We start from the raw sequence: 22,961 nt of genomic DNA on the forward strand, positions 1-22,961 counted from the left end.
AAACTGGAGTAGAATTAGATGGGGATTGCAGTTATGCAAAACATGTGTGGTAACTCCTGGAATTCAATATGGAGGTGTTAGCAAGATAAGAACTTTTAAGGTAAGACATGTTACCCTGTATTTCTGGATGAGGTCTCAGGCAAATGCAGTAAGTTGATGTAATTATATAATGTAACTATACAGAAAGAAAAGCGCTCTGCCAGGAACAAACTGCTTAGTAGCTTGTTCTATGGCGAGTTACAGTTGTATGCAAAAGTTTAGGCACCCCTGACAATTTCCATGATTTTCATTTATAAATAATTGGGTGTTTGGATCAGCAATTTCATTTTAATCTATCAAATAACTGAAGGACACAGTAATATTTCAGTAGTGAAATTAGGTTTACTTGATTAATAGAAAATGTGCAATATGCTTTCGAATGTACAGATTACCAAGTGTATTAGTATCTTTTCACTGCATATATGATTTGTTCTGTACTGACTTATTTTTATTATACAAATAAAGCTGATTTGAAAATTAAAAAAAAAAAGACAATGTGCAATATGCATCCAAACAAAATTAGACAGGTGCATCAATTTGGGCACCCTTTTCATTTTGTTGATTTGAATACCTGTAACTACCTAGCACTGATTAAATGGAACACACAATTGGTTTGGTGAGCCCATTAAGCCTTGAACTTCATAGACGGGTGCATCCAATCACGAGAAAAGGTATTTAAGGTGGCCAATTGCAAGTTGTTGTTCTCTTTGACTCTCCTCTGAAGAGTGGCCTCAAAACAACTCTCAAATGACCTGAAAACAAAGATTGTTCAACATTATAGTTTAGGGGAAGGCTACAAAAAGCTATTGCAGAGATTTAAGCTGTCAGTGTCCACTGTGAGGAAATGGAAGACCATAGGCTCAGTTCTTGTTAAGGCCAGAAGTGTTAGGCCAAGTAAAATATTGGAGAGCCAAAGGCAAAGGATGGTGAGAACGGTCAAAAACAGCCCACAGACCACCTCCAAAGACCTACAACATCGTCTTGCTGCAGATGGTGTCACTGTGCATCGTTCAACAATTCAGCGCACTTTGCACAAGGAGAAGCTGTATGGGAGAGTGATGTGGAAGAAGCCTTTTCTGCACACACGCCACAAACAGAGTAGCTTGAGGTATGCAAACGCACATTTGGACAAGCCAGCTTCATTTTGGAAGAAGGTGCTGTGGACTGATGAAACAAAGATTGATCACAACGTTCAAAGACAAACACTTGCTACCCACAGTAAAATTTGTTGGATGTTCCATCATGCTGTGGGGCTGTGTGGCCAGTGCCGGTACTGGGAATCTTGTTAAAGTTGAGGGTTGCATGGATTCCACTCAATATCGGCAGATACTTGAGAATAATGTTGAGGAATCAGTCACAAAGTTGAAGTTACACCGGGGTTGGATATTTCAACAAGACAACGACCCAAAACACTGCTCAAAATCTACTCTGGAATTCATGCAAAGGAACAAGTACAATGTTCTGGAATGGCGATCCCAGTCCCCAGACCTGAATATCATTGAAAATCTGTGGGGTGATTTGAAGCGGGTTGTCCATGCTCGGCAACCATCAAACCTAACTGAACTAGAGATGTTTTGCAAGGAGGAATGGTCTAAAATACCTTCATCCAGAATCCAGACACTCATTACAGGCTATAGGAAGCGTCTAGAGGCTGTTATTTCTGCTAAAGGAGGCTCTACTAAATATTGATGCAATATTTCTGTTGGGGTGCCCAAATTTATGCACCTGTCTAATTTCGTTTGGATGCATATTGCACATTTTCTGTTAATCCAATAAACCTCATTTCACTACTGAAATATTACTGTGTCCTTCAGTTATTTGATAGATCAAAATGAAATTGCTGATCCAAACACCCAATTAGTCATAAATGAAAATCATGGAAATTGTCAGGGGTGCCCAAACTTTTGCATACAACTGTTCCACCTAAGAGCAGCCTCTTTTAGTCCAAGTATGTTTTTCACAGAGGACAACTTTCCTGAGAAATAGTCATAAATCAAATGAGTTTTGCCTTTTCTCTGGAAAGAATCTCAACCAAGCAGCAAGTTAAACCTACATTTTGCTGATGCGGGTCAAAAAACTTAAAGCAGCTGCCCAGAAGTGGTTTCTTTTGCTATATCCACCCCATAAATGGGTATTACTGTGTTTAAAACAGTACATGGGAGCAAAAAACTGTGAGTTATTGTATATCTGATTTGCATATCTTACCCAGAGTTCCCTTGTACAATGTTAACAATGTATACAGAGTACTTCTGGGGAAAAGCAAGCGGGAGACTTTCCTAGATTTGCTAATTGTCTGTACAATAATTCTATGTCTCTTACTATAGTATATAAAGAGGGAAACTGGATGTGATGTTTATGTGTATGAATAAGGGCCGGATTATTTAAATGCCTCTGGGCTTTTGAGATTCTCTAAGAAGTGTTGTCAGTACTATGAAGCTCCTGTCCAAATTCCATAAAAGCAGTTTTTAGCTTGAGAACAAGTATTCCTTGGATTTAAGTATGTGAAGGAAATGCTTATATTACATTAGAACTCATAAATAACTGTAATTTAAAAATAGTTTGAAATTAATAACTTAACTGTTGAAATAAAAATTGTATTTTTCAATTGCAATCAAAATCATGATGAAATTGTTCTACAACAACTGTATTTTATTGAAACAGGAAAATGTGTGTTGAAATTGCACAGGAGAAAAAAAGCTATTTAATGGACACAGTAGAATGTTATAAAACTACTGCACATGCAAAAAAAGAAAAGTGCTGTGAAATTGGTACTTATGTAAAGTTACTAGCCTGCCTCTGGTGTGGGCTGAATATAGGAGTGCCATTAAAAGTCTTTGTAACAAAAACATAACAAAAGTGATGCAAATGTTCGTTTTATCAGTCTGAGAAATTGTAATACATTATTGACTCAACAATGACCAAAGTGTCCTGAAAACTTTTACTTTCTCAGCGCCCTAATGTAATGAGGGTGTACTCCCAGCTGCAAAGCCACACATAAAGGAAAAGAGAATCACAACCACTGTTCACAAAAATGCAAGTCAGTAGTATGTGAATCTGTTATGTTTATTTCTAGACCTCCAGAGAATTAGAGACCAGATAGATTTAGTAGTCCTCTTTTATGTGTACATGGATAATATTTGCCAGTTTCTCTTTACGCCCTGCAGATGCATTGTCATTTATCACTTAATTGAATGTACCACATCTTGTTTTAAGCAAATTACTTATAGACTCTCTCTGATTTAGTTCCTCATGTCGGGTTGGTTAACTGGGTACACGTGGCGCTGTGACCCTGTGGATGTGTCCGATAATCCAATGGCCTTAAGGGTGAGTGTTAATCATCTACATACAGGTTCCCTGGATCAATACATTCCTTTTATTTTATTTTTTTTGTAACTTAATGAATCATTGTTTTAAAACAAATCCATAATTTGAGGGGGGTTAACTGGGTCAGTCCTATCGGTCGCACCTCCTGTCACCACTTTCTGCATGGCACCTGCTGGACTTTGTACAATAAACATGGCAGTGATAAGCCTTCACATTATCTTTGTTCTTCCATAGTGGTCATGGTAACCTGCTTCCAGACTTTATCTATCTATACATCCTCCCTCTATCTCATCTGCTGTTTTTATTGTATTATAAAGCATAACATTGTCTTTGTATTTCCTGCAAAAGCTCATTAGACTGAACTGCTGATAAAGGTCATAAAAAGCAGCGTCTATGATTACAAATATCACCCTAATGGAATAACACAATGCTCGGGATTATATTTCTGTAGGATGACTGTGAAGCAAAATGACGTGGATTTTTTTTTTTTCATTTTATAGATGGTTCGAGTTGCCTGGATGTTCTTGTTCTCAAAATTTATTGAGCTCCTCGATACTGTGAGTTTCAAATTTGTCATTTTTCATTTTAAATTCAAGTTTTGTTTTTAAAATAGTTTGAGGTTGTTTGGATTGTAGCTCTTTTGGTTTATTTGATTATAATGATAGGGAGGATAATTGTAATAAATTCCCTTCATCTACTAAGAGAGAGTTTATTCTGCTAAAGGATCTATCCAAGATATTTGTCTCCTAACTAACGTGTTTCTAGTGTGAGTGAATCTGATGAATTACTACTTGTATGAATCAGCCATGCTCTGGGCCGATCGTTAGTTTAAACTTTCCACTGCTATAGAGCAACTAGGAAATAATGTCAGGGTTATCTAGTATTAGATACTTATGTGTAAGTTTAGAAAACCTTTCTCCAACATAGGTGTGTCCGGTCCACGGCGTCATCCTTACTTGTGGGATATTCTCTTCCCCAACAGGAAATGGCAAAGAGCCCAGCAAAGCTGGTCACATGATCCCTCCTAGGCTCCGCCTACCCCAGTCATTCTCTTTGCCGTTGTACAGGCAACATCTCCACGGAGATGGCTTAGAGTTTTTTAGTGTTTAACTGTAGTTTTTCATTATTCAATCAAGAGTTTGTTATTTTCAAATAGTGCTGGTACGTACTATTTACTCAGAAACAGAAAAGAGATGAAGAATTCTGTTTGTATGAGGAAAATGATTTTAGCAACCGTAACTAAAATCCATGGCTGTTCCACACAGGACTGTTGAGAGCAATTAACTTCAGTTGGGGGAACAGTTTGCAGTCTCTTGCTGCTTGAGGTATGACACATTCTAACAAGACGATGTAATGCTGGAAGCTGTCATTTTCCCTATGGGATCCGGTAAGCCATGTTTATTACGATTGTAAATAAGGGCTTCACAAGGGCTTATTTAAACTGTAGACTTTTTTTGGGCTAAATCGATTGATATTAACACTTATTTAGCCTTGAGGAATCATTTATTCTGGGTATTTTGATTTAATAATATCGGCAGGCACTGTTTTAGACACCTTATTCTTTAGGGGCTTTCCCAAAGCATAGGCAGAGTCTCATTTTCGCGCCGGTGTTGCGCACTTGTTTTTGAGAGGCATGGCATGCAGTCGCATGTGAGAGGAGCTCTGATACTTATAAAAGACTTCTGAAGGCGTCATTTGGTATCGTATTCCCCTTTGGGTTTGGTTGGGTCTCAGCAAAGCAGATACCAGGGACTGTAAAGGGGTTTAAAGCTTAAAACGGCTCCGGTTCCGTTATTTTAAGGGTTAAAGCTTCCAAAATTGGTGTGCAATATTTTCAAGGCTTTAAGACGCTGTGGTGAAAATTTGGTGAATTTTGAACAATTCCTTCATGTTTTTTCGCAATTGCAGTAATAAAGTGTGTTCAGTTTAAAATTTAAAGTGACAGTAACGGTTTTATTTTAAAACGTTTTTTGTACTTTCTGATCAAGTTTATGCCTGTTTAACATGTCTGAACTACCAGATAGACTGTGTTCTGAATGTGGGGAAGCCAGAATTCCTATTCATTTAAATAAATGTGATTTATGTGATAATGACAATGATGCCCAAGATGATTCCTCAAGTGAGGGGAGTAAGCATGGTACTGCATCATTCCCTCCTTCGTCTACACGAGTCTTGCCCACTCAGGAGGCCCCTAGTACATCTAGCGCGCCAATACTCCTTACTATGCAACAATTAACGGCTGTAATGGATAATTCTGTCAAAAACATTTTAGCCAAAATGAACCCTTGTCAGCGTAAGCGTGGCTGCTCTGTTTTAGTTACTGAAGAGCATGACGACGCTGATATTAATATCTCTGAAGGGCCCCTAACCCAATCTGAGGGGGCCAGGGAGGTTTTGTCTGAGGGAGAAATTCCTGATTTAGGGAACATTTCTCAGCAGGCTGAATCTGATGTGATTACATTTAAATTTAAATTGGAACATCTCCGCATTTTGCTTAAGGAGGTATTATCCACTCTGGATGATTGTGAAAATTTAGTCATCCCAGAGAAACTATGTAAAATGGACAAGTTCCTAGAGGTGCCGGGGCTCCCAGAAGCTTTTCCTATACCCAAGCGGGTGGCGGACATTGTTAATAAAGAATGGGAAAGGCCCGGTATTCCTTTCGTCCCTCCCCCCATATTTAAAAAATTGTTTCCTATGGTCGACCCCAGAAAGGACTTATGGCAGTCAGTCCCCAAGGTCGAGGGAGCGGTTTCTACTTTAAACAAACGCACCACTATTCCCATAGAGGATAGTTGTGCTTTCAAAGATCCTATGGATAAAAAATTAGAAGGTTTGCTTAAAAAGATGTTTGTTCAGCAGGGTTACCTTCTACAACCCATTTCATGCATTGTCCCTGTCACTACAGCCGCATATTTCTGGTTTGATGAACTGCTTAAGGTGCTCGATAGTGACTCTCCTCCTTATGAGGAGATTATGGACAGAATCAATGCTCTCAAATTGGCTAATTCTTTCACTCTAGACGCCTCTTTGCAATTGGCTAAGTTAGCGGCTAAGAACTCTGGGTTTGCTATTGTGGCGCGCAGAGCGCTTTGGTTGAAATCTTGGTCGGCTGATGCGTCTTCCAAGAACAAGCTACTAAACATTCCTTTCAAGGGGAAAACGCTGTTTGGTCCTGACTTGAAAGAGATTATCTCTGATATCACTGGGGGTAAGGGCCACGCCCTTCCTCAGGATCGGCCCTTCAAGGCAAAAAATAGACCTAATTTTCGTCCCTTTCGTAAAAACGGACCAGCCCAAGGTGCTACGTCCTCTAAGCAAGAGGGTAATACTTCTCAGGCCAAGCCAGCTTGGAGACCAATGCAAGGCTGGAACAAGGGAAAGCAGGCCAAGAAACCTGCCACTGCTACCAAGACAGCATGAAATATTGGCCCCCGATCCGGGACCGGATCTGGTGGGGGGCAGACTCTCTCTCTTCGCTCAGGCTTGGGCAAGAGATGTTCTGGATCCTTGGGCGCTAGAAATAGTCTCCCAGGGTTATCTTCTGGAATTCAAGGGACTTCCCCCAAGGGGGAGGTTCCACAAGTCGCAGTTGTCTTCAGACCACATAAAAAGACAGGCGTTCTTACATTGTGTAGAAGACCTGTTAAAAATGGGAGTAATTCATCCTGTTCCATTAAGAGAACAAGGGATGGGGTTCTACTCCAATCTGTTCATAGTTCCCAAAAAAGAGGGAACGTTCAGACCAATCCTAGATCTCAAGATCTTAAACAAATTTCTCAAGGTCCCATCGTTCAAGATGGAAACCATTCGAACTATCCTTCCTTCCATCCAGGAAGGTCAATTTATGACCACGGTGGATTTAAAGGATGCGTATCTACATATTCCTATCCACAAGGAACATCATCGGTTCCTAAGGTTTGCATTCCTGGACAAACATTACCAGTTCGTGGCGCTTCCTTTCGGATTAGCCACTGCTCCAAGGATTTTCACAAAGGTACTAGGGTCCCTTCTAGCGGTGCTAAGACCAAGGGGCATTGCAGTAGTACCTTACCTGGACGACATTCTGATTCAAGCGTCGTCCCTTCCTCAAGCAAAGGCTCACACGGACATTGTCCTGGCCTTTCTCAGATCTCACGGCTGGAAAGTGAACGTGGAAAAGAGTTCTCTATCCCCGTCAACAAGGGTTCCCTTCTTGGGAACAATTATAGACTCCTTAGAAATGAGGATCTTTCTAACAGAGGCCAGAAAAACAAAGCTTCTGGACTCTTGTCGGATACTTCATTCCGTTCCTCTTCCTTCCATAGCTCAGTGCATGGAAGTGATCGGGTTGATGGTGGCGGCGATGGACATAGTTCCTTTTGCGCGCATTCATCTAAGACCATTACAACTGTGCATGCTCAGTCAGTGGAATGGGGACTATACAGACTTGTCTCCGAAGATGCAAGTAAATCAGAGGACCAGAGACTCACTCCGTTGGTGGCTGTCCCTGGACAATCTGTCTCAAGGGATGATGTTCCACAGACCAGAGTGGGTCATTGTCACGACCGACGCCAGTCTGATAGGCTGGGGCGCGGTCTGGGGATCCCTGAAAGCTCAGGGTCTTTGGTCTCGGGAAGAATCTCTTCTACCGATAAATATTCTGGAACTGAGAGCGATATTCAATGCGCTCCAGGCCTGGCCCCAGCTTGCGAGGACCAGGTTCATACGGTTTCAATCAGACAACATGACGACTGTTGCGTACATCAACCATCAGGGGGGAACAAGGAGTTCCCTAGCGATGGAAGAAGTAACCAAAATTATTCTTTGGGCGGAGTCTCACTCCTGCCACCTGTCTGCTATCCACATCCCAGGAGTGGAAAATTGGGAAGCGGATTTTCTGAGTCGTCAGACATTGCATCCGGGGGAGTGGGAACTCCATCCGGAAATCTTTGCCCAAGTCACTCACCTGTGGGGCATTCCAGACATGGATCTGATGGCCTCTCGTCAGAACTTCAAAGTTCCTTGCTACGGGGCCAGATCCAGGGATCCCAAGGCGGCTCTAGTGGATGCACTAGTAGCACCTTGGACCTTCAAACTAGCTTATGTGTTCCCGCCATTTCCTCTCATCCCCAGGCTGATAGCCAGGATCAAGCAGGAGAGGGCGTCGGTGATCTTGATAGCTCCTGCGTGGCCACGCAGGACTTGGTATGCAGATCTGGTGAATATGTCATCGGCTCCACCTTGGAAGCTACCTTTGAGACGAGACCTTCTTGTTCAGGGTCCGTTCGAACATCCGAATCTGGTTTCACTCCAGCTGACTGCTTGGAGATTGAACGCTTGATTTTATCGAAGCGAGGATTCTCAGATTCTGTGATCGATACTCTTGTTCAGGCCAGAAAGCCTGTGACTAGAAAGATTTACCACAAAATTTGGAAAAAATATATCTGTTGGTGTGAATCTAAAGGATTCCCTTGGGACAAGGTTAAGATTCCTAGGATTCTATCCTTCCTTCAAGAAGGATTGGAAAAAGGATTATCTGCAAGTTCCCTGAAGGGACAGATTTCTGCCTTGTCGGTATTACTTCACAAAAAGCTGGCAGCTGTGCCAGATGTTCAAGCCTTTGTTCAGGCTCTGGTTAGAATCAAGCCTGTTTACAAACCTTTGACTCCTCCTTGGAGTCTCAATTTAGTTCTTTCAGTTCTTCAGGGGGTTCCGTTTGAACCCTTACATTCCGTTGATATTAAGTTATTATCTTGGAAAGTTTTGTTTTTAGTTGCGATTTCTTCTGCTAGAAGAGTCTCAGAATTATCTGCTCTGCAGTGTTCTCCTCCTTATCTGGTGTTCCATGCAGATAAGGTGGTTTTACGTACTAAACCTGGTTTTCTTCCAAAAGTTGTTTCTAACAAAAACATTAACCAGGAGATTATCGTACCTTCTCTGTGTCCAAAACCAGTTTCAAAGAAGGAACGTTTGTTGCACAATTTGGATGTTGTTCGCGCTCTAAAATTCTATTTAGATGCTACAAAGGATTTTAGACAAACATCTTCCTTGTTTGTTGTTTATTCAGGTAAAAGGAGAGGTCAAAAAGCAACTTCTACCTCTCTCTCTTTTTGGATTAAAAGCATCATCAGATTGGCTTACGAGACTGCCGGACGGCAGCCTCCCGAAAGAATCACAGCTCATTCCACTAGGGCTGTGGCTTCCACATGGGCCTTCAAGAACGAGGCTTCTGTTGATCAGATATGTAGGGCAGCGACTTGGTCTTCACTGCACACTTTTACCAAATTTTACAAGTTTGATACTTTTGCTTCTTCTGAGGCTATTTTTGGGAGAAAGGTTTTGTAAGCCGTGGTGCCTTCCATTTAGGTGACCTGATTTGCTCCCTCCCTTCATCCGTGTCCTAAAGCTTTGGTATTGGTTCCCACAAGTAAGGATGACGCCGTGGACCGGACACACCTATGTTGGAGAAAACAGAATTTATGTTTACCTGATAAATTTCTTTCTCCAACGGTGTGTCCGGTCCACGGCCCGCCCTGGTTTTTTTAATCAGGTCTGATATTTTATTTTCTTTAACTACAGTCACCACGGTACCATATGGTTTCTCCTATGCAAATATTCCTCCTTAACGTCGGTCGAATGACTGGGGTAGGCGGAGCCTAGGAGGGATCATGTGACCAGCTTTGCTGGGCTCTTTGCCATTTCCTGTTGGGGAAGAGAATATCCCACAAGTAAGGATGACGCCGTGGACCGGACACACCGTTGGAGAAAGAAATTTATCAGGTAAACATAAATTCTGTTTTTTTCCGTCAGACTATTAAAGGAAATGAAACCCAATTTTTTTTGCTTCCTGATTCAGTTGCAATTTTAGATAACTTTCTAATTTGTTCCTATTGGTAAAAGTTATTTGTTCTATTTGTATCCTTTGATGAAATGCAGGGACATAAATAAGGATCTCTTCAATACAGAATACAATGGGAACGTAGCAAATTTAATAATAGAAGTCAATTGGAAACTTTTTAAAAATAAATGTTGGAAATTCATATCCCTTTAAGTGATTCATATCCCTTTAAGACAAGTGAACATGCCTTACAGAATTTGTTCTTCAAATGGACATGAAAGTCAAAATTAAAGTTTAATTGTTCAGAGTATGCAGTTTACTTCTATTACCAAATGTACTTCATTCTCATTGTATCTCTTGTTGAAAAGAATACCTAGGTATGCTCAGGTGCAGCAGTGCACTACTTGGAGTTAGCTGCTGATTATTAGCTACACACATATGCCTCTTGTCATTGGCTAATCCCTACATTAGACAATCATTTAATATAGCATCATTGCATGAGCAAGTCTCTATGATGTCAGCTTTGTAGACCTATTCCTATGTGATGGGCTCTCTGCTATAAATGTTATTATGTTGTACTACTGGTTCTTAAAGAGTGCTTTTTTCCCTTAAGGTTTTCTTTGTCTTGAGAAAGAAGAATGAGCAGATCACGTTTTTGCACATCTTCCATCACTCTGTTCTGCCCTGCAGTTGGTGGTGGGGAGTGAAATTTGGTCCAGGTAAGGGCCCTGACCACTTTAGGTCTCTCTGCTTTCCAGTCTGAATTAGAACTCATGGTTTTTATTCCCTAACAGGCGGTATGGGCTCTTTTCATGCTATGATCAATTCCCTGGTTCATGTCATTATGTACTTATACTATGGACTGTCTGCTGCTGGACCACGTTTCCAGAAATACCTTTGGTGGAAGAAACACATGACAGCCATTCAACTGGTAAGAGGATACAGGACGTCTGCTTGTAGAATGTGTTTGGTTTAATTAAAAGGGACAGTCTAGTCAAAATTAAACTTTCATGATTCAGACAGGGCATGTAATTTTAAACAACTTTCCAATTTACTTTTAACATCAAATTTGCTTTGTTCTCTTGGTATTTTAAACCCTTAAAGGCCACCCGTTATCTCAGTCGATTTTGACATTTTATACAGCTAGACAGTGTTAGTTCATGTGTGCCATATTGGATAACAATGTGCTCACCCATGGAATTACCTAGGAGTCAGCACTGATTGGCTAAAATGCAAGTCTGTCAAAATAACTGAAATAAGGGTGCAGTCTGTAGAGGCTTAGCTACAAAGTAATCGGAGGTAAAAAGTGTATTAATATAAGTGTTGGTTATGCAAAACTGGGGAATGGATAATACATGGATTATCTATCTTTTTAAACAATAACAATTCTGGAGTAGACTGTCCCTTTAAGTAAACTGGTAATATCAGAAATCCTAGAAATGTGTTCATAGTTTCACATCATTATATTCCTTCCTCATTGTCATTCAACATTTCTGTTTTGTCTCCCAGATCCAATTTGTATTGGTCTCCATTCACATCTCACAGTATTACTTCATGCCCAGCTGTGGGTACCAGTACCCCATCTTTATTCACCTCATCTGGATTTATGGCACAGTCTTCTTCATGTTATTTTCCAATTTCTGGTACCAGGCCTACACCAAGGGAAAACGTCTGCCGAAGGGTAATGCAGCCGTCAATGGCGCCATACATCAGAACGGCAAAGCCAAAAATGGCAAACCCAAGTCCAACTAGACCCAAGCACCTGAAGACGTGAGTGTGCGAAATCTTCATACGCACAAATGCAGCAGGTGCAAAGGAAGGTCTTGCCACCATTATTAACATGCCCAGCTGTGTGATGGCCAGTAAAAATAAACTGCCAAACTGGTATCTGAGTGCAACTGGGGAATTCACCAGCCAAATGAAGTGCCTAAAAGACTGTTTAAACCAAAAGTCTGAATCCAAGCTACCCTATGTTCCTTCCCTCTGCTATAGCTACTCTTTCTGCCTGCAGTATGAAGACACTCCTGAGCAGTCCATGAAGAATCCAGCCCACTCCAGTAATGCAATAAACCACATGTATGTGCTCTTTACTGTACTAACCGGTCCCACAAGGTTACCGGCTGTCAGATTCCAGTAAATTTGGGTCAGACAGATGACATTTCCTCACTAACTCCTGTTTGCTTTCATATCACTTTTGCAGTGGAAATGTTTTTTGGTTTTAGGGAGATATTTCTGCATTGCTAAGGAAAAGTGCATGGATTCTGAAATACTTGAATACAGGGACATCTGTGAGTTGTACATTTAGTTCCTAGTGTCCCCGTCTTTGTTTTCCGAAGGAAGCAACAGTATTGTGTGTATTTGTGTGTTTTGGCTAAATTTAATAGACCTAATGAATTAGATTGTCAGCTTAGTGGTGTGCACTTGTTCATTTGTCAAACCCAACACTTCCTTACCCTTAACCTGTCCACACTCACTTGATTGTCCTGCAGTTTATCTGCCACTGATTTGTCACACTGTAGCATTCCTGTTGAATCTTTATTTTTAAAAATCACTTTATTGTAGATTTATGCTGCTGGTTACACTGGGTGGGGCCTTTTATATTAGACATTCTATGCCAAGGTGTGCAAGACTGGCAAAGAGAGTAGGAAAGGTAGGGAAACATGGCACTGTTGTTTGCACGCAAAACTGGGAACTTCGGGTACCTTATCTGCAAGTCTGCCAGAACCTATTTATCTTTTTTTTTTGTGTGTTAAACGAATAATAAAGAATTTTTGTACATTGAAACTATCAGAATCGTTAGACATGAACCTATATATCCTAAGTGGTATTCAAAAAGCCTGCTCTAAACTGGTGTAAGTATTAAAATCTTATACCAAGGTGTAGTGTGAAAAGTAACATTTAATAAACACAACAGAATGCGAATGAGATGTTATATTCTCTGTCTTTAACTTGCATTTCAATAACCATCTTAATGTCATTGGCAACCTCTTTGGCAGCAGAGGGGTTAAATCTGCACTACACATTGATCCTCTTGCAATTAAAATATTTCAGGTTGGAATATTATTTTTTGTTTCACAAACAGTAAAGCACTTTTCTTTATTATGGATTTGTAACCAAGGGGATCTGCCTGTATGGAAATGTCGTCATATACTGTAAAGAATTTATAGTTAATATTGTGCAATCAGAACATTTAATTGCCAATACTATTAGAGCATACAATGGGGTAGATAGAAGCGCTGATCTTTTGTTCACGCTTTTTTTATATCCAACTTGTAATTAGTCCCTTTTTGTTAGTTTGCCAGTTACATCTCTTAGCAACCACGAATTCCAAAAATACGTTTTCTGATTCATTTGTCTGTGTAAATAACAATTAACTTATGTTAAATTTTGCCTTTTTTTCCAACTGCAAAAATATTTAAGCTCTTAAAAGAGTATGTATGTATGTAAGTGGGAGAGAGTATGTGAAACGTATCTTAATGCTTCACATTTGTTGCTGAAGAATATATCCAAAATTCCTGGGGTTGTTGTCCAAATAGAAATACTAGTATGTATTTCTTAAAGCAAATATACGTCTCTCTCTCTCTCTCTCTTCTTAATCGGTGCTCTGTGTAAGAACATTATCTCCTATGGCCCTTAATTGTTGTATGTGGACTGTAAGCAAACAAACAAAAAAACCACAGTTGTGCCTTATGTTTTACTGTCTTATTCCATTTCTGAAATGTATCCTTAATTACTCTGTATTATTAAAGATGTTCCACCCATTTCTACTTTTGCTAAATACATTATTAGGTTGTTTGAAGAACGAACTGTAACAATTCCATTATTCTGATCACACCTAAGAATTGACTGATATAGCTTCTAAGGGTGTGTATAATCCAGATACTGGCTTGATAACCTGAAATCTTTAGTAAAATTGTTTGGGTGGGGACAAGACACGCCAAGAGAAGCAGTTACTCATACATTTGTAGTTTTACTCGGAATAAATTAAAACTCAGTTTGTAATTCCCATACATTAAAGGGACAGTTTATCCAAAAAATTCTCCCCTTTAATTTGCTCCCAATGATCCATTTTACCTGCTGGAGTGTATTAAAGGGACACTGCATTCAAAATGAAACCCTCATGATTCAGATAGAGCAGCAATTTTAAACAACTTTCCAATTTACTTCCAGTAACAAAACGTGCACAGTCTTTTTATATTTACAGTTTTTGAGTCACTAGCTCCTACTGAGCATGTGCAGGAATTCACAGAATACACGTTTATGCATTTGTAAATGGCGGATGGCTGTCACATGATACAGGGGGGAGTGGAAATAGACATAACTTTGTTCTACTACTCGTTTGAAGTTCAGACTAAGTGCTATTGCATTTACTTGTTATCATGCATTTTTGAAATAGCTGATTTAGCATGTGGTATCCCCTCCTATACTGAAAGATTCTATACTTAAATGACCAGTCAACACATTAGATTTACATAATCATCAAATGCAAGATAACAAGACAATGCAATAGCACTTAGTCTGAACTTCAAATGAGTAGTAGATTTTTTTATTTTTATAGTGCAGTATTGTATGTAAACGGAGTGTCATTAATAAATTGATATCTTGAGTTGTGGGTGCGCTTGTTAGTTTTGTATATTTCAATGTTATTCCTTAGCTAGAGCACTAGCTGGTAGCACTATTTCCTGTCATGTAGTGCTTCAGACATGCACACTTCTTACCTAGGTATCTCTTCAACAAAGAATAACATTACAATAAAGTAAATTTCCTTCTTAATATGAGGAGAGTCCACGGCTTCATTCATTACTTGTGGGAATACAGAACCTGGCCACCAGGAGGAGGCAAAGACACCCCAGTCAAAGGATTAAATACCTCCCCCAGTCATTCTTTGCCTTTCATCACAGGAGGATGGCAGAGAAGTGTCTGAAGTTTCGGAGTAGTTTCTTATAGAGGGTAGTACCCTTCGGCATGGGACTGGAGTTTTAAGTAGTCTTGTCAGCCTCTCAGTGAGAGCATTGACAAATGTTAGGCTCTGGAGATGCAGGGAGAGTCTTTCTGCAAAACCATCCAGACTCGTATTAACAGCTCCTAAGCACTCAAGTCCATATCAGGTGCGATGCTACAAGACTGTCAAACATGAGAGGTTGTGTGTCTGTTCCACGGCAGTGATTCCGGTAAGTTCATTTTATACTCATAGCACAAGAAGACAGGGTCACAGTGTTACTCCTTTTATCTGTATGGAATCAAAGGTTAATATCTCCGGAAGGGGATTATTGAACAGGGGGGATTGACGCATAATTTGCTTTATTATGTTTTATTCTGCGACGTGTTGGATGAGGCTCGGGCAGATGTTGGAACATTCAGGTTTTACCTTCATTTTTGGATAACTGCGCGGCCTGTTAGATTTGGCACGCTTATTCCAGGAGCAGGGGCAGTCCTGCATGGCACACCACGTGACCGGGTGTGGTCTCATTGATTTCCTCTTTCCTGACCGTGCGGTTTACAGGAGTTGAAGTGGTTTCTCTGTGGAGCCTGGGTCATAGGAGGTGGTGAGTGCCCCAGCCATTGGGAGTATAAGGGTGCCATTTATATTTTCTATAGTCCATCGTAAAAGCGGAAGCTATTGAGGACTCTTATACGTTAGAGGGTACTCCCTCTTTACCAAAATCTATTACATGTTTTTATTGTGAGGAGGCTACGGTATACCCGCCTGCTCAATTATGTTCCACATGCCTTGATAAAGTACTTATATCTAAGATGTTTAGTACCACTGAACCGTCAACCTCTGAGGTGTCTCCATCCCGTGAGGTGCGTTCCCTGCTGTCGTCTCCTATTACACATGCAGCTTCCCATTGCACTGCTAATCCTCCTTCGGGAGGGGCCCTCTTACCGCCAGACTTTACTGATCAGCTACAGACGGCAGTGTCTGCAGTCTTCAGTGCTTTACCTCGCACTGCTAAGCGCAAGTGAAAGGTCAAATATTGCTATCCTTCCCAGATGTTATCTACCAACTTGTTGGATTTATCTGATACAAGATTATCCGCTAATGAGGACGCCTCTGATACTTCAATGGATGCTCTTTCTGGGTTGGAATCTGCAGCCTCTAAACTTCCGGTTGCTTAAGGAACCAGACTTTAGATTTAGGATTGAGCATTTACGCTTTCTGTTAAAAGAAGTGTTGGCTGCTTTAGAGGTTCCAGAACCTAAATTACCTGAGGAACCTTCTATTCCTAAGCTTGATAAGGATTATGAGGACAGGGTAGTGCCACAGACTTTCCCCGTTCCTGTAAAGATGGCAAATATTATTATTATTATTAAGAATGAATGGGAGAGACTTGGATCTTTTTTCTCCCCCTTCTTCCTTTAAGAAGTTGGAGTTGTGGGGTTCCGTCCCTAAGGTGGATGGAGCTATCTCCACGCTTGCTAAGAGCACTACTACCCCGCTTGAGGATAGTTCGTCGTTTAAGGAGCCCATGGATAAAAAGCTAGAAACTGTAAATAAAGAAAGATGTTTCAGCACACAGGGTATTTGTTTCAACCTGCAGCGGTGGTTGCTGCGGTGGCTGGAGTCTCTACCTATTGGTGCGACTCTGTCGGAAATGATTGAGGTGGAAACTCCCCTTGACAAGATCCAGGAAAGAATTAAGGCCTTGAGGGTAGCTAATTCTTTTATCTGCAATGCCAATATGCAGATCATTCGCCTGAATGCCAAGACATTAGTTTTTTTCTGTTCTAGCCCGTAGGGCACTCTGGCTAAAGTCTTGGTTTGCGGACATGAATCCTAGATTATGTTCCCTTCCATTTAAGGGGAAGATTCTTTTCAGTCCAGGCCTGGACTCAATCATATCCACGGTCACTGGGGGCAAAGGTGCTTTTCTACCGCAGGACAAGAAGAATAAACCTAAAGGACAGTGTCCTAATTTTTGTCCCTTTCGATCGGATAAAGCCCAATGCAAGAAGCCCTCCATGAAGCCTGAGCAGTTCAAGCGAAATTGGAAACCGGCTCAATCTTTGAATAAATCCAAGCAGTACAAGAGGCCCGCCGAAACAAAATCGGCATGAAGGGGCAGCCCCCCATTGGTTGCTGAGTCATGTTGGGGCAAACTATCTTTTTGTGGAGGCTTGACTTGGGGATGTACAAGACCCTTGGGTTCTGGAGGTCATCGCACAAGGTTACAGGATAGGTTTCAAATCTCATCCACCCAGGGGCAGATTCCTCTTATCAAACCTGTTTTCAAGACCAGAAAAACGAAAAACTTTTCTAGGGTGCGTGAGGGATCTCTCCTCCCTAGGAGTAATTGTGCTGGTACCTCTAGCAGAGAGGTCTGGGGTACTACTCCAACCTTTTTGTGGTCCCAAAGTAGGAGGGTATGTTTCGCCTGATTCTGGATCTAAAGTGCTTAAACAAGTTCCTGTCGGTCCCATCATTCAAGATGGAGACGATAAGGTCTATTCTGCCCTTAGTTCAAGAGGGACAGTTCATGACTACAATAGACTTGAAGGATGCTTACTTTCATGTGCCAATACACAATGATCACTTCAAGTTCTTAAGATTTGCGTTTCTGGACTAGCACTTCCAGCTTGTTGCTCTTCCAATTGGGCTAGCTACTGCCCCAAGAGTCTTTACGAAGGTTCTGGGGGCTCTGCTCGCGGTGGCGAGATCCAGAGTTCTCTGGTTCCCAGTACCATGGTGGAGTTCCTGGGTACGATAATAGATTTCATATCCACAGACCAGAGACGTTGCAAAATTACTTTCAATTGTCTTGCCCTCCAGACCTCCTTAAGGCCCTCTGTGGCCCAGTGTATGGAGGTAATTGGACTTATGGTGTCCAGCATAGATGTCATCCCACTCACCAGATTCCATCTCAGACCTCTTCAGCTGTGCATGCTGAGGCAATGGAACTTTGACCACTCTGATATGTCTCAACAGATTTCTCTGGACAACCAGTCGAGAGAATCGCTCTCTTGGTGGCTCTGTCCAGATCACCTGTCCCAAGGGACATCCTTCTTGAGACCATCCTGGGAGATTGTGACTTTGGATGCAAGTCTATCAGGATGGGGCGCCAGGAAGGCACAGGGCCTGTGGACTCGAGAGGAATCCCTCCTCCCGATCAACATATTGGAACTTTGAGCGATTTTTCAATGCTTTGAAGGCTTGGCCTCTTCTGAGTTCGTCCCAGTTTATCAGATTCCAATCAGACAACATAACCTCGGTGGCTTACATCAACCATCAGGGGGGAACGAGGAGCTCCCTAGTAATGAGGGAAGTATCTTGGATTCTGGAATGGGCAGAGGCCCACAACTGCTCGCTGTCAGAAATCCACATTCTGGGTGTGGACAACTGGGAAGCGGATTTTCTCAGCAGACAAACATTTTATCAATTTGCGGAGATTTGCAACAGATGGAGGTGCCGGAGATAGATCTCATGGCTTCCCGACTCGATACCAAGCTACCCAGATATGGGTCCTGGGATCCTCAGACAGAGGTGATAGATGCATTAGAAGTGCTTTGGAGGTTCAACCTAGTTTACATATTTCCACTGTTACCACTTCTCCCTCGTGTAGTGGCCCGCATCAAGCAGGAGCAATCTTTCGCTATTCTAATTGCTCCATCGTGGTCGCGAAGGATGTGGTTCGCTGATCTGGTGGGGATGTCTTCATCTCCTCCATGGAGGTTACCCTGTCACAGGGATCTGCTGGAACAGGGTACTTTTGTTCATCAGAATCTAGATTCTCTGAGGCTGACTGCGTGGAGATTGAACGCTTTGTCCTAGCCAAGAGAGGTTTTTCTGAGAGAGTGATGTGATACTCTCATTCAAGCTAGAAAGCCGGTCACCCGTCGCATCTATCATAAGGTGTGGAGGACCTACTTATTCTGGTGCGAAGAGCGTGGATTCCCCTGGCATAAGGTCAAGGTGTTCAGGATTCTTTCCTTTCTCCAAGATGGTTTGGAGAAGGGACTTGCTGCTAGTTCCTTAAAGGGACAGATTTCGTCTCTCTGTTATTGCTCAAGAGGCTTGCTGATCTTCCTGATATAGAGTCTTTTGTTCAGGCTATGTTTAGAATCAGGCCTGTGTTTAGACCTACCACTCCTCCCTGGAGCTTAAATCTAGTTTGTGGTTTCTTCCTTGTCCCAATCCTCCTTCGAAGGAACGATTACTTCATAATTTGGATGTGGTTCGGGCTTTGAAATTCTATCTTCGAAGGACTTTAGACAGACTTCATCCTTGTTTGTTGTCTATTCTGGGAAGCGTAAAGGGCAAAAGGCTTCTTCCACTTCCCTATCCTTTTGGTTGAGGAGCATTATTTGCTTGGCATATGAATCAGTGGAACATAAGCCTCCTCAGAGGATTATGGCTCATTCAACTAGAGATGTGGCTTTGTCTTGGGCCTTCAAGAATGAGGCTTCTATGGAGCAGATTTGTAGGGCGGCTACCTGGTCCTCCTTACATACCTTTTTTTACAAATTTGATGTTTTTGTTTTGGCTGAAGCAGCTATTGGGAGAAAAGTTTTGCAGGCTGTGGTGCCCTCAGAATAGGGTCTGCCTCTCTTTTTACCCTCCCATTTTCATTCAGTGTCCTCTAGAGCTTGGGTAATGTAATGAATGAAGCGATGGACTCTCCTCATATTAAGAAGAAAAACATAAATTATGCTTACCAGATAATTTCCTTTCCTTCTGTATGAGGAGAGTCCATGGCCCCCGCCCATTTTCTCTGTTGGGCGGACCTAAATTTTTGTTATTCTTCTGGCACCTTTTATACCCTGATATTTCTCCTACTGTTCCTTGTTCCCTCTGCAGAATGACTGGGGGATGATGGAAGTAGTGAAATGATTTAAGCCTTTGTCTGGGGTGTCTTTGCCTCCTCCTGGTGGCCAGGTTCTGTATTCCCACAAGTAATGAATGAAGCCGTGGACTCTCCTCATACAGAAGGAAAGGAGATTATCTGGTAAGCATAATTTATGTTTTGATAATAGAAGAAATAGAAAATGTCTTTGTATTTAAAGTGTTCCTACACAGTGCAGACAGTGCTCTCACTGAAACCAAACTCTGTTTCTATGTAGGAACACTTCAAATAATGCCTGTGTGACCTAACTGTTACTACACCTACACTACCTGCCTCACACGGTAAAGTTTCACCACTGAAAAGGTGGTGAGACAAACATAGCTGACACTCTACTCGCAACCTGTACTTCAGAAATTGAAATATATTGCACTGCTGGCGATGTATCCCAATCAAAGTACAGCAAACTCCTTCAGAATGCCTACACCTATGTCATATTCTAGCTATACTTCCCCCCCCCCCCCCCGGAATGCCCAGCTAACTCCCTAATAACACCTATGTCATGTCTTAGCTTGGTGTTCCCGGGGTATTGTAGCTATCTCCCACAGACCGCCTTCACCTACGTCATGTCTTCACTATATTCCCCCTGGAATGCCCAGCTAACTCCCACAGAGCGCCTACGTCATGTCTTAGCTACACTCCCCTAAAATGCCCAACTAACTCCCACACAACAGTACTCTATACTGTCCCTGCACGCCTGGCTAACTCCCACAGAAGTCCTACACCTACGTAATGTCTGCAGTCTACCTGACTTAATAAAGTATACACACAAAAAAAACTGCCTATTATAACTATAGGAGCCATGCCGCTATATTTATATCAAATGTTAAAATATGTATTGTCATGTATAATGCATATTGTTTTATGCATTGTATCTAATTTAAAATGTAGTTATTTTTTATTGTTCATTAAATATATATATTTTTTTATATTCTTTTATTGAGGTTTTGCAGAACCCCCCCCCCCCATAGAATAAATGTCACATATCATAAAAGACAACAGTTTGTCATAAAACACAATACAATGAAATAAGTAAATGAAAAGCCAACAAACATAATAATCAGCAAAATATTAACTGAAACCTCCATTTTATGTATTTAATGATTTTCATAAAGGACTAGTTCGCTTGTCCCTTATGGGCCCTTTGATATAGGAAAAACTGATGGGACAAGGTAGTCATATCAAAGACCATGTTTGGCCCAATAACACTTAATATAATTTAAAACATAATAGTAAATATAAACTGATATTAAGTTCAAAATAGTTTTTCAGCGGGTAAGCACTTCTTAACGTGATATGGTCATTTATGAACCATAGTACTGTTAAGCGGATATTATCTGATATAGTAACATGAAACAACATATCTTTTAATGTGAAATTCTAAGGGATTAGTCCTGACCTCTGGTGGAGGTTACATAAGGCCCGAACAAACACATTGTAGTATGTACATATGATACAGTAAGCCGTATGATCCTGTGATCTGTTTAAAATGAGATGTAAGTGTTAGTGGAGAGTTCAGCACTAGTGGGTAAAAGAGTGCATGGACATATGCACATACTCAGATACGCATATACTCGATTCGAAGATATACTGCCTGTATTCGCTATTTTGATGCAATATGTGGGGCAACTTAATAGGTAGGGGCTCGACAGGTTGCAAAGCCATCCCAGCCATTATGTCATGCTCACAGGGAGGAGATAATTGAATAAATAAGGGCTTGTACTCACATCAGCCAGAGAGCCTATAGTTAGACAAGATAAACTCCAATTAGTGTTCTATGAGGATTTGACCATGTGAGTCTGTAAGCTAATGTAGTTCAGCGAATATGCACCACAAACAAACACTAGGTAGTGAAATTAGCCTAGATATGGATACGTAAGTTGAGGTCTAAATAGCTTATCTAGCTCGCTAATTGTTTTAACATCATTACTGTACTCAGTGACTCCTAAACATAAAGGAGGCTAGGTTTTCTGGGAAGAATAAAGCCCACTATCTATATGCATACAAATAACATTCCTAAAAGCTATCATTGGTGATGCATTAATGGGGGTAAAATATCTTAATACTTAATATAATTTAGAGGTAGTTTTCCCCTGCAATGAGTAAAGAGAGAACTTGAAAGGGACCACCTATGTAATATACATTTTACAGACATCTCTTTACATATTAATGTGCATATAAAATGTTGATAGGCACAGTAAGGTAACCCTATGCAATAATCCCTCTAAGTTCTTTCTGCTGTGCAGAGATCAATTACAGTGCAGGCAGTTGCAAAATGGATGGGGTTCACTGTCCTCTAATTATAAATAATGAGAGTCATCCAATACCTATTCTGCGGTGCCAGGCAGGAAAAATGATGATGGGAGTTGGAAGTGTAAAGCTCTGTGAAGAGACATTTTGGGGTATAGCTGCTACCTGTCGACTCATTATAGGCTGCTCCAAATATGCATTGTGTGGGAGCCGAGACAGGTGATTATGAACAGTGACCAAGCCCGGCTGCGAAACTCTCTGGCTGTTTGGCTATACCACTCCAGGATTTGCAGATGAGGAGAGAGTTCTCAGAGGTATCTGGGTCCGATCTCGGAAGTCGGACGCCCTGACACCGGGGGGGAGCGACTCCATCCTATCAACTTACTAGGACAGAGTAGTTGTTGGAGCAGTGCTAGCCGTGTAGATGGGAGTGGTTCTCCGCAGCTTTAAACACTGGCTCCACTAGGCCATAGCCGTACTCAGCTGTCTCCATCGGAGGTGTTAAGCGTAGAAAGTAGGTGGTAGGGGTTCTATGGGCTGCTCCGATGTTAAGGTCTCAGTTGCATGAAAAACAGGTATTCCGTTGTTTTCCTCCCATCCACTCTCCTTACCGTTATGATGAGGGTTTTAAAATTGTTATCTAGCTTGCGGTCAAGATCCTGCAAAGAGGGCTCGTAAAGGCATATAGG

At 41.4% G+C, this 22,961-nt stretch overlaps 1 protein-coding gene across 1 annotated transcript in view; it reads left to right on the forward strand.

Moving 5' to 3' along the window:
* ELOVL1 (ELOVL fatty acid elongase 1) overlaps positions 1-13,944 on the forward strand; it is a 57,029-nt gene extending 43,085 nt beyond the window's left edge. The window contains exons 4-8 of the mRNA XM_053693606.1: positions 3,283-3,363; positions 3,864-3,920; positions 10,797-10,902; positions 10,978-11,114; positions 11,693-13,944. Of these exons, the coding sequence (XP_053549581.1) occupies positions 3,283-3,363; positions 3,864-3,920; positions 10,797-10,902; positions 10,978-11,114; positions 11,693-11,935 (624 nt within the window). The 3' untranslated portion in view covers positions 11,936-13,944. The remainder of the gene's footprint in view (positions 1-3,282; positions 3,364-3,863; positions 3,921-10,796; positions 10,903-10,977; positions 11,115-11,692) is intronic.
* Positions 13,945-22,961: the final 9,017 nt, after the last annotated feature.

Source organism: Bombina bombina, chromosome 10, assembly GCF_027579735.1.
Source record: "Bombina bombina isolate aBomBom1 chromosome 10, aBomBom1.pri, whole genome shotgun sequence".
Lineage (NCBI taxonomy): Eukaryota > Metazoa > Chordata > Amphibia > Anura > Bombinatoridae > Bombina > Bombina bombina.